At 40.5% G+C, this 11,832-nt stretch overlaps 2 protein-coding genes across 2 annotated transcripts; one reads left to right on the top strand and one right to left on the bottom strand.

Annotated features, from left to right (window-relative positions):
* Positions 1 to 364: 364 nt before the first annotated feature.
* med7 (mediator complex subunit 7) lies at positions 365 to 2,255 on the bottom strand. Its single transcript, XM_062394564.1, has 2 exons — positions 2,127 to 2,255; positions 365 to 1,380 (listed from the first exon to the last, which is right to left on the bottom strand). Exon 2 carries the CDS (start codon positions 1,369 to 1,371, stop codon positions 607 to 609), a length of 765 nt encoding a protein of 254 aa, XP_062250548.1. The 5' UTR covers positions 1,372 to 1,380; positions 2,127 to 2,255; the 3' UTR covers positions 365 to 606.
* Positions 2,256 to 3,951: 1,696 nt separating this feature from the next.
* Positions 3,952 to 10,872, top strand: itk (IL2 inducible T cell kinase). The gene is made up of 17 exons (XM_062394502.1): positions 3,952 to 4,153; positions 4,280 to 4,384; positions 4,492 to 4,573; positions 4,683 to 4,808; positions 5,041 to 5,078; positions 6,034 to 6,185; positions 6,300 to 6,365; positions 6,482 to 6,536; positions 7,721 to 7,800; positions 7,970 to 8,112; positions 8,261 to 8,335; positions 8,502 to 8,670; positions 8,774 to 8,990; positions 9,078 to 9,142; positions 9,258 to 9,376; positions 9,982 to 10,139; positions 10,223 to 10,872. Exons 1-17 carry the CDS (start codon positions 4,016 to 4,018, stop codon positions 10,286 to 10,288), a joined length of 1,854 nt encoding a protein of 617 aa, XP_062250486.1. The 5' UTR covers positions 3,952 to 4,015; the 3' UTR covers positions 10,289 to 10,872.
* Positions 10,873 to 11,832: the final 960 nt, after the last annotated feature.

The raw sequence follows: 11,832 nt of genomic DNA on the forward strand, positions 1-11,832 counted from the left end.
CTTTTCAACTTTTCATAATGAAACAAGTGAGCTTGAAGAAGCTTAACAGGCAGCCTTTGTGACATGCATTTCTTTCTGAAAAGTATCTTCAAATAACCTGGATAAAACTGTTTGTGGAAAAACACAACACAGGTTATATTGTATAAGTGCTCTCATGAAAAGCTTGAGGGAGGGAGGAGTTACTATGCAACTCCAGTACATGTTGACCTCTCTGTAACCACTCATACGATTAGACAGTGTGCAAGACATCTTTAGAGCACTTAAAGGACATATGATTTCAAGAGATTTGACAGAGTTCCCCATACAAACATTAAATTACTACCACTGTGTGATTGTGAAAGCATTGCACCCTTCTGCAATTAGATGTTTGGAAATTGTTTTTATTACAAAAACTGAAAATTGGCTTCCCGGTTGATCTGTGTGACATCTAAATTCTTTGAAAATGTTCACAGGAAGTGGTAATAATATCTATGTGAATGCTTTTAAATAAAACACTATTCCAGTCGGGATTTCAGACCCAGCCAACTTCTTCCCTCTTACACTAATAAAGCTCACAAAAACACAGAAAGATGCACAAAAATGAAACACGAACACCCAATACAAAACTTAAGCAATTTCATCAATAATACTGCACATAGCGGCGTCTTTGTCCCATATTTTTTCTCTCCTTAAAGGAGGGATGCTTTTGTCCTGTTGAGCCACTGCCATACAGCTGGCCCCTGCTTCCTCTACATCCATAGGTTCACTTTTCAGCCTGGGGGCCAGGCCAGAAGAGCTACCAACACTCGCCCCTGCAGACATATTCCTTGTCCCATCACCAGCACCATCTGGACCCTCGATCTGTGGCAAGTCATCGGGTAGCGAGGTGAGGCACCCCTGAATCATCTCCACCACTCTCTCCAAATGTTTCTGGAACCTCTCAGCAGTCTCCAGCCTCTGCCTCTTCTGTACCTCCATCATCACCCTCAGCGTCTCCCTGGCTTGATGCGGCCGGTACTCATTTATCAAGTGGTGCAAGTGAACAAACAGAAGCTTTATGTCTTCCAGCTTTTCTTCGCGCTTTATGCTACCAGGGCTCTTAATGAGGATGTCCAGCAGGTCCAGAAAGTTCACGAGAATGGACATGTTGAGCTTCTTCAGCTCCCGCTTGTGGTCAAACTGCATCGGATGGAGCCGCTCGATGCCTTGGCTCTCTAGAGGCCGGATGATGAGGTCGTCACACTGGAACTGGTTGCCAAACATCATGTAGTTGTCTCTGATGGGTGGAGGTGGCTTGGGAGCCAGACCTTTACGGATGTTTTCATCTGTGTACTCTTTGATGTACTGTATGGGCGGAGGGGGCAGGGCACTGACCTGCTGCGGTTCACCCATGATGCTGACCTGAAACAGAGACACCGACTGTGAGTTTAAAAGAAAAGTGTTTCTCTTGTATATTCATGATTTTAGTGTTAAACATGTGGTGTGTTTAGTTAAGGAAGCAGCTGACGTACATGTACGTAAGAACGGCCACTATCAGGACAAAACTGTGTTGATTCAGTAATTTAAGTAAGCATAACTTTGACTGTTATTTGAGTTCATAGTCATGTGTTCCATGTGCTTCTCCCCAATTTGAGTGTGTAAAATACCGGATAGCTGCAGCTGCCACAAACACATAGAAAGTAAAACGCACCATATTTTCTCTTCAACGTTGTAAATCTGTACTGCTTGTGTCAAACTCTAGAAATGCAAACACCCTGTTAGTGTTTCCACATTTAGACTAAGTGGCAATGTAGCTGTTTTTAAGTGAAGGATTGGGGCGTTCAGACAGCGCTAGTCTGCCGGTGGACTCCGTTTGAGACACAGAACGAGCGGGCGACCGATGGTTGCGTTGGCTGCTGCCGCTAAACAACCGAGAAGCAGAAACTCTCACTAGCAAACCTCGATTCACATCGTTGGATGTGTTATGTGTTCAGTGTAAAGCAAGTTACGTGACAGCGTTGTTAAGGCAAACAGGGAGTTAGCTAACTAGCAATGGCTGCTGCTGGGCTAGCGGCATCCGTGCTAGCCTTTGCTAACTAGTTCCTAATGGCTTCAAGCTGACTAACAGCACAGGTAGACACAGAGGAACCGACGGTATTCGTACGCACCTATAACGCGCCTCTCCGGTGGGTGAAAGCAGATGTTAGCGGTGAAGTAAACAGACGTATAACACCTGACTGTTAGCTCTTAGCAAAGCGTAGCTGCTTCACTACCGTGGACTTTCGTTTCTGTCCCATTCCCATTGGCTGAAATGTGCTCGTGACGACCACATTAAACGCTGATTGGTCGAGATGTTCGAAACCGTGTAGTAGTACTTCTGTCTATGAAGAATATTTGTAGTATTTCATGATCTCCTAGTGGGAGGTCGTGGAGATGCAACCTGAAAAGATGAGTTTATCCTTTCAGCTTAATTCTGAGTTAGGTGATTAAAATATATGTATGCATTTGATCATATTAACATGTGAATTTAACTGATGATTTTAAGTAGCTTCTGACGACTGTATTTGGAAGACCAAGACATCATCCCTTCAACACAGGGTTTCAATGTTATACAATCATAATAGGTCTATATTTGTATTGGGTAAAACTGCCTTTCTGTGACCTTCAACCTGTAGTACTCAAAACAACAAAAATAATACTACTAGAAGCCTGCTACTACTATTATCAACAACAACATCATCATCATCCACAACTTCCATGTAATTTGAGAGCACAAGCACAAATGTGTTCTATTAATCCTGACAAAGTTAATGACTGTGGCATAACCATGGAGGTAATATTCATCGAACACACCTTACACAATTGTATGAATTTAAAAGACATAAACAGTTTAGTAGAATGCTAGAAAAATTCAGAAATATAAGGATTATCTTATAATAACAGTCGAACAAATGTATGAGTTGATAGGAAAATACATTCTGTAAAATAGAGAATTGACTAGAAAGACTAATACAAAATATAACTATAACGATACAACGATACTGCTTTAAATTTTTTCCAGCACCAAGCAAAACCTATTCAATTTGTATAGTTTGTCGCCATTATATTACATTGTTCTGTTTGATTTGATTTCTTTAGTGTAAACTACTTTTTACCTTAATAATTGTCACACCATCATTAAACTACCGGGCATTTTTGTATTTGCTTTATTTAGCACAAATACACACAGCTTTCGATTTACAGTCACACTTACTATGTACAGTCCTTACAGTCACTTCTCTTTAACCTGACACTATGTATTTACATTTCTCAATCCAGAGCCGACATGCTTCTTCATAACATGTCTCAGGAAATACTATTTTTTCATTTGGATCTTTTTTGACTTAAATTTTCTTCATATTTAATTGAAAAAATTCAACAAGCTATTCATTGTGCAAGTTAAAACATATGCTTTTTCATTTGTCTGTGAGTATTATAAGGAGGGAGATTATAAAAGAACACAGAAAAATCTCACAAATTCAAATACAGCGTTGAAAATTGAGACCGCACAAAAAAATAATTTAACTTGGTTGGCCCTAACATATAGGTTATGGTTAAAGACATCTGTCTTCAGGTTAGTTTTGTGAGAGTAATTTAGCCAAATGCTATCAGTTATTTTCTATATGAACACTCTTCTTTAGTGGTTATATAATAATCTAATAATCAATTCCAGGATACAGGCCGTACCTTCAAGCTGCATATTTACGTGGAAAATGTAAAAAATGGCGAAGATAAAAATAATCACTCTCCCACATATGCACATACTGGTTTATTCCAACATCGTCAGTGGAAGTACCTGCCAGTGTATGTATAGTGTGTGTGTGCATGCACAGATCATTTGTTACCGTGAGGATGTGGTTTACCGAGTGCAGCGTCTCTATTCCGGAAGCTCAACAGCCTCTATCACATCGAGCGACCCACATAGCTTTGACTTTTTTTTTCTGTCACATGCAGTAAAGTTCTCAGTCTCTCCTCATAACATTCAGTGTTTCTCAGAGCGTTGTTCATCGCTCTTACCATGTTCCCCAGGGTGATTCTAAAGGGAACTATGATCAAAAAATCTCAACAAAAGAAAAGAACATCACCTTGTAACTACAAGGAGCGTTTCTTTGTATTGGATACACAAGACTTGAAGTACTCGGAACGACGACCAGGGGTAGGTACATGCACCTATTCAGTATACAAACTAGTTAACCAGGGGAAGTGAGCCCGCTCGAAACTTACCATGGTTTAATTGATATCCACACTGTGCATAGGAAATGTAAATGTCATGTTGTTTCAGAAAAAGCCCATGATGAAAGGTTGTATCGAGCTCTCCAGAATCAAGTGTGTGGAGATCGTGTGTTGTGACGTTCCTATACCATGCAACTTCAAGTACCCTTTCCAGGTGAGGTTCACAATTGCTCCGAAATAAACACTAATTCAATATAGTTAATTTTACAACATATGTGATGCATGTTTGGGTAGCGTTCTAAAACACAATTATCTTCACAGGTTTTTCATGATACCCATTACCTCTACATTTTCGCCCCAGACAATGATTGTCGTCAGAGATGGGTCAGAGCTCTCAAAGAGGGTGAGACATGTTGAGAACATTGAAAGCAGTGCAATAAATGAAGATGAATTATGGATTTTAGGTTAATATTTAATTCTGTATCTTTGTTTTTTTATCTTGTTCTATTTAGAAACAAAACACAACAATTTGGTCGCAAAATACCATCCAAACTTCTGGATGGTTGGAAAATGGAGATGCTGCCAACAAACGGAGAAACTGGCACCAGGTTGTCACGTCTATGATCCACTGGGTTATGGTTTGTAATATTTCATCACTTCCATCAATTCCATCAACTTCCTAATTTGTGTTCATGACATTGTAAAGTAATATGATGGTTTTGTCATGTGAATATGACGTTAGGGCAAATCTTGATATTAACAAAATGTCTTAGTGTTGAATAATTTCAATTACCTTTAAAATCTCTATTTTTTGTAAACTTGTATTTGTCAGAAACCTTCTCCAATTAAATTGTTCTGCTTTCTCCTCAGCTTCTAAAAAGCCACTTCCTCAACTTCCAGATCCAAAGGTAGAACTTTCTAAAGCAAAAATATTTCTTGCTGTTGTCAAATTGTAACACTGTTTAAACTACAGAGATGGATAAAACAAGAAGGTTATGATCTCACCCGAGCAGATTCGAATTAACAGATGGCTCCAGGATAAAAAAAAGTTCCCCATGAAATAATTCAGTCTATGGCGGTAGAGCTGAGATGCACGTACAAGAAGGTCGCCGACATGTGCAACATATTCTGAGCAACAGGTCCCCAGATACAGTTCTCGTTGGAGAGAGAAATGCGATGGATGCCACTTGGGAGTCTGATTTCAACTGCAGCTGAAATGATGAGTTCTGACTGTCTGCACGGACGGTAACAACTTTAAGGATGATAGCGCGAGGGAGCAGATTGCAAACAAACAACGCACACAGTGCTAAACACAGATATACAAGGCAGCAACAAAGCAAAGCACCGTGTCAGAGTTTTCTTATGTTACTATGAAACTTTGGCATGACAAATTAGAATATGGAGCAGCACTACCGTCTTTAAGAGAAATGGGAAACACTGCTGTGACATGAAGCAGTAGCCTTGGTGGCGGTCTGTATTATAAGAACCTCTGTCTAGTTTGATATTAATCTTTTGCGTCGTTGGCTTTTCAGGTTGCCAATTTCCCTGTGGTTTTGCATCTTTTCAGCTTTGTTTCCTTATCTTGTATTTCTCATATCAGATTATAACTTAGCTTCTTCTTCTACTTACATGTTTTACTTGCTGTTAACTAGCTGTAAACAGAACGTGCACTAACATGCTTCAAATATTGTGATTTTAAGTCCTTTTCTATGGGTGTTAACATTATTTGTCTGCTGTGACTGACAATGTAAATGTATACTTATTTCCAGGTACATTTGAGCTTTTATTGCACGCTTCATGAACTGTGTTTCTAAAATCAAGTTCATATACATTTGATACATTTTCCTTTTTTATCTCTGGTAGATGGAACTGCAGGGTGGAGAACAGAGGATGGTCATCGCTCTGCAAGACTACACAGCACTGGGAGATGACGACTTGCCTCTTCAGAAAGATCAAGAGTATGTCTTGATCAGAAGCACCCACCCTGACTGGTGGGCTGTGCAAGACAAGCAGGGGTAAGGAACAGAAATGGCGGTCCACCCTCGCCTCGGCTCACACTGAGAAATAATAGCACCTGTATTTAAATAAGGGTGATGAGTTGATGTCCATCTTTTCTGATTTGTTTCCAGGAATATCGGATTTGTGCCCAGTAGGTATGTAGCTGAAAAGTCGGGCAGCAGCTTTGAGAGATTTGAGTGAGTTTTATTGAATTTGTCTTTTCTATGTAATTCTTAACATGTGACTATACCTGCAATTTCAATTTGTCCTCTGCAGGATTTAATTAATTGTAAATTAATTTGTCATTTCACAGATGGTACAATAAAAACATCACCCGAGGGGAAGCTGAGATATTGCTAATGAATGAGGTAAAAAACCATACCGATATTTAAGGATCTGAGGATTATTCAATTTTCATTTGTTTATGCCTCCAGCTGTGCTTTGACAGAAAAAAAAGCTTAAAATCCTATTAATTCTGCTGATAATTACCAGTATGTTGTGTCTGAGTGACGCAGTGCAGTGCAAATATACCTGCAAACACAAATCTAACACAACGGCGTAGAAACAGCTGCAATGTGTCACGACCACAGCATTTCCTGCTGTGAGTGCTTTTGCTACGTTTTGCAAGAAGGAGGTAAAACAGATATCCATCATTATCTTTGAGTCACAGTGACCACCATTCCTGTGCTGAGGTTAGCTGAAGATTAAAGAAATAAATTGAAAAGCTGTTTGAAAATGTTTAAAGTCCTCTTCTGGTGTTTATAAAAATGTTAACAGTTCTTGTGCCTTTTATGATATTTTCGACAACTGTGTTTAGCAACAGAGGAGGTAGAGCAGGTTGTCCAGAGGGTCGGTGGTTCGATGCCTCGCTCTTCAGCTCTGTATGGCTTTGTGTGTGAATGGTTGATTGTGATTTCTACTTTAAAGCACTTTGAGTCGACAGAGACCCTTTATCAATACAGTAAATTTACCATTTACAGTACAAATAAGCAGTGTGAGCCATGGCTGAGTATTTGCGATGTAACACTGCAGTAAAATTGAAAGTCTGAAGATTATTGATTCTGACAGCCTGGGTTTGTGATGTCACAAATCTAAGAAACCAAGCTTATGCTAGTTGGGACTCAGATGGAAAGGGCTCCTATTAGATTGTGACTCAGGCTTTGATGGAGCCTGATAGAAAACTAATCCAGTCCAAACCCTTTTTGTGTCCAAAAAGTGTTTTCCCTGATTACAGACACCTGCAGTATATAAAAAGCCCAACCAACAAACCCGACGGGCTTGCTCCTAATGGGTCCAGACAGGCTTGGGTCTTGATCCACACTTTAGGTCTTACGCTGCAGGTGGGCAGCTAGTGTGGGGTGAGGGGATGAGGAGCAAGGGCGGGGCTACATTAGCATATTCATAACGAAAAGAGGAAGGAATATGTGTTACATTTCAGCCATTTTAATGCCAAGAGGGGAATTTTTTCAATGAGTTTAGTGAAGTGGGACCTCAAAACTAATGTTTAATTACATTTTGCTGATTTACTGTAGTTTCAACACTTTATTTTCAGGGAAAAGAAGGTGCGTTCATGGTGCGGGACTCGAGGCAGGCAGGCGTCTACACAGTGTCGGTCTTCACCAAAGCACCGGGGTAACTTTACTTCCTCCTATTATACTTGCAACTGTTAATGTTATTAACCTGTACAGATGATATATAACCAGATGATATGCTGCTATGTGTATGTACATCCGATTACCACATTTCCCTGACTAGTGTTTAAATAATTAGATTGCAACTAATGGTGCGATTTGACCTCCAGGTCAAATGGGGAGAAGAATCCGAGAGTGAAACATTACCAGATCAGGCAGAGAGAGACGGAGGACGACGCCTTTTACTTGGCGGAGAAGTACCTGTTCAGCACCATTCCTGAGCTCATCCTTTACCACCAACACAATGCTGCCGGTAGAGTGCGGGTTTTCCAAATACAATTATTAGTAATATGAGGCAGAATCAAGTTGATAAAACAGCTCATACTTCTACCCTCTGCTCTGTGATCATGAATGACTATGGATTGATATACCCTTTGTATGTGTATTTCATTTCTTGTCAGGCCTGATAACGCGTCTGAGACACCCGATCTCTCAGGATGGAGGCTGCTCCCAGGTCGCCGCTGATCCCGCAGCAGGTTAGAGGATGTACACTTGCATAAATATGTAAAAGTCGATGCTGGAAATCGTGTGTTTGTTGCTGACCTCTAGTGGTAGCAATTGCACACACAAAATGCACATTTGTGATCTCCCCCTTATTTCATTTGAATTTAACAGTGTTATGTGTGTTGCTCTTTCCAACAGATCAGTGGGAGGTGGACCCCGAGGAGCTGATCTTGGGTCAGGAGCTGGGCAGTGGTCAGTTTGGGCTGGTGCTGGAGGGGAAGTGGAGGGAGACGAGGGTTGCAGTGAAGATGATAAGAGATAAGTGCATGTCAGACGAGGACTTTAAAGAAGAGGCAAGAGTCATGATGTAAGTCAAGTGTGATTCATGGTGATGTTACATATCCAGGACAAATCAACTGAAAACCGGGGGACTGATGCTTGTGTATGTGTGTGTGTGTGTGATTTGACAGGAAGTTGTCCCACTCTAGGCTGGTGCAGCTCTACGGTGTGTGCACCCAGCGTTCTCCCATGTGTCTTGTGTTTGAGCTCATGGAAAACGGCTGCCTGTCAGACTACCTGCGAGACAGGAAGGGGTGTTTGTCCCAGGAGATGATGCTGGGGATGTGTCTGGATGTCAGCGAGGGGATGGCTTACCTGGAGAGTTCCAACTTCATCCACAGGGATCTGGTAAAAATACAGAAACATATTTTATTCACTTGGGTTTCGCTGCTGCTTCAGCATTGAAACCCTTCTCTGCTTCTCCTTCTTCCGCAGGCTGCCAGGAACTGTCTTGTGTCAAAGAACATTGAGGTGAAGGTGTCCGATTTTGGGATGACCAGGTACGACTTTTACTATCATCATTTTTTTCATCAGAGTATTTTTTTTTTTTGGACTATAGTTATCAGTGCACAAGTACTGCTCTATAATGTTGTTTGTCTACCCTCTGGGCTGTAGATTTGTTCCGGACGATCAGTACACGAGTTCCCAGTGCTCCAAGTTCCCTGTCAAGTGGTCGGCCCCAGAGGTCATCAAATACTGCAAGTTCAGCAGCAAGTCAGACATCTGGTCATTCGGTGTGTTGATCTGTCTCACTTGTATGTACTGTGTGTCTGATTCGCTGTCTCTCTGCTCATACATGTGTTTTCTTTTGCAACTTTTCAACTCTTCATATTTGATTTTTTTAAATTCTGGGTGAAAGAAGGTGTTAGGGAGCTTTGCAGGCCACGCAACTAAACACCAGAATCACCTGTGCACACTGACTCTGGTCTTCTCGGCTTTAATGAACTAAAATGGAAGCTCTCTCAGCCCACAATGGTTTGGTACAATATTCAACAGACACTGAGAATCTTGGGAGAATACACAAAGCAAAAGATTGTTTTATTAATTTATTTTTAAGATTGTTATTAAATGATTTGCAATAAATAAAATGCTCCAAATGAATGTCCCGTTCTTAAATACCAGCTAATATAGCTTCTTTCTTAACAAGTTAACAAGGAGCTTAACATAAAGGAAGCAAATGGATTATTTCTTTAAAAGTGAGAATTTTGTAATCAAAGTTGAATGAAACACAGTAACCAGTAATATGTCTCTGTTGCTTGTCGCTTCATAGCATCTGAGCAGAAACGTAAGATGTTAAAGATGTTTACATGTCATGCCCCCCCCCCCCCCCCCCGCTCAGGTGTAATCATGTGGGAGATTTACAATGAGGGCCGACTTCCTTATGAGAACCGCTCCAACACTGAGGTGGTGGAGTCCCTGAACTCAGGCATGAGGCTCCTGAAGCCTCGCATGGCCCCAGATGCAGTTTACCAGCTCATGGACTGGTGCTGGAAAGAGGTGGGCACAGGACTTTAACAAAGTTGAAGCAGAGGAAGTCCCAAATCTAAATAATAATATTGTTTTTCTGTTTTATTTTGCAGAAACCAGATGATCGTCCATCCTTCGTTCAAGTACTACACGAGCTGGCCGCCCTCAGAAACCTGTGAACAGGGATAAAATCTGATATTGATGATTTTTTATTTATTTAATTTATATTGATTCCTTCACCAGTTGATTGTCTGATGTTTTTCAAAGATGGGAGAAGTTGTCTCATCTGATGACAACAAAACACAAGACAATTTGGATCCCTGGACATTGCACTTTATCTGTTTTACAGTTTTGAATTTCATACCTGAGAATTCTAATGACGTCCACTCACAAAGCTACAGCTGCTCACTGCAGATTTATTCCAGAAGAGCTCTGTTTATGGGGTGAGGTGGTTATGTTATTTGACTGATTGTCAATTAAAGGAAAACCTGCTCATTAAATGTTCTGTATTTTTTGTTCTCGACAGTAAAATGATGGCACTTGATCAACGCTAGCTTGACTGCAGGCTATTGGCAGTGAATTAAAATGCTGATAATCCTTTTCAACTGTTCTCAAAATGTCATAGTTTTGCCAAAGTGAGACTAAATACACAAAATTAAAAAAAAATTCCAATCGCCATAGACTTAGGGTGAGTTGATATCGGGGAGTTAAAGGTTTCTCATAATGATACATTGGCCAATGTTTAAACTTGAAAAGTTTTAGGTTTCCCTGTCCGAACCCCAATGAAAAAGAATTGTCATTGAGGATTGATATTTTACCTTTTAACCATGAACTTTACAACAAATAAAATTCTAATTAAATTAAGAACTAAACACATTTTTGTGCCCGTCTGTCAAAGGGCCATATCAGTCTATTTTGAAAGATGGAGGTGGGAAGATGTTTACTTGTGATTTATAAAAGAATAAGCTGAAATACTATAGGTCTAATACTTCATATGGCTGGGTGATAAGGCCAAAAATTATGCCAGGATAAAAAATATCATATCACTCAATACCGATAATGATCACAAGGAGATCACAATATCATTTAATTTAAGATTAAAGAGAGAATTTGGTCCTGATGGAAGGTTGTTGTTTTAAAGTATGCCGATTGAGGGGTGGGTGGAGTGTTTGAGTCCACAAAACACTTCTGGAGTTTTAAGGGGTGAACAGAGTTGGAGCCAAATCCAATTCAATTGAAGTAACTGGTGTCCACATCTTCAAACGTCTCCATACTGCTCCTGTCGTGCCATCCAAGTCTGTAAGCCTCAACATTCAAATTCAACCTGAAACGAGGGGACTTACACCGTGTCTTTAGGCCTAATGTCCTGTGATGGCCTCCTCTGGAGCCATGTTCGTCTGTGTGGATCACAGAGGACATTTAAGGACAATCGAATGACACCACAGGAGCAGCCTCGAGGCATTTTAAGTTTTTTTTACGTTTGAAGAATCGGTCTCCATTGACCTCGATTGTATAGGATTTGGCTGCAACGCTATTTACCCCTGAAACTCCACTTCACCCTCCCCTCCTTCGGCATAGTGGTGAGTAGATAATGAGAGAATTGCCATTTTGTGGTGAACTATCCCTTTAAACTGTGCACTGTTCACTATACATAAACAATACATATGTGTGTTATGTCGCTATCGATTAAAACATATCGTGATAATTACTGATGCGTTGCACA

Source organism: Platichthys flesus, chromosome 8 (assembly GCF_949316205.1).
Source record: "Platichthys flesus chromosome 8, fPlaFle2.1, whole genome shotgun sequence".
Taxonomy (NCBI): Eukaryota; Metazoa; Chordata; class Actinopteri; order Pleuronectiformes; family Pleuronectidae; genus Platichthys; species Platichthys flesus.

What these genes read in the sequence shown, in the direction of transcription:
- med7 (XM_062394564.1), bottom strand. Translation starts at nt 1,371, where the DNA reads ATGGGTGAACCGCAGCAGGTCAGTGCCCTGCCCCCTCCGCCCATACAG.
- itk (XM_062394502.1), top strand. Translation starts at nt 4,016, where the DNA reads ATGTTCCCCAGGGTGATTCTAAAGGGAACTATGATCAAAAAATCTCAA. An exon ending in CTATGATCCACTGGGTTATG is followed by an intron (nt 4,809 to 5,040) that starts GTTTGTAATATT and finishes CTTTCTCCTCAG; the next exon opens with CTTCTAAAAAGCCACTTCCT. An exon ending in GTCAGACATCTGGTCATTCG is followed by an intron (nt 9,377 to 9,981) that starts GTGTGTTGATCT and finishes CCCCCCGCTCAG; the next exon opens with GTGTAATCATGTGGGAGATT.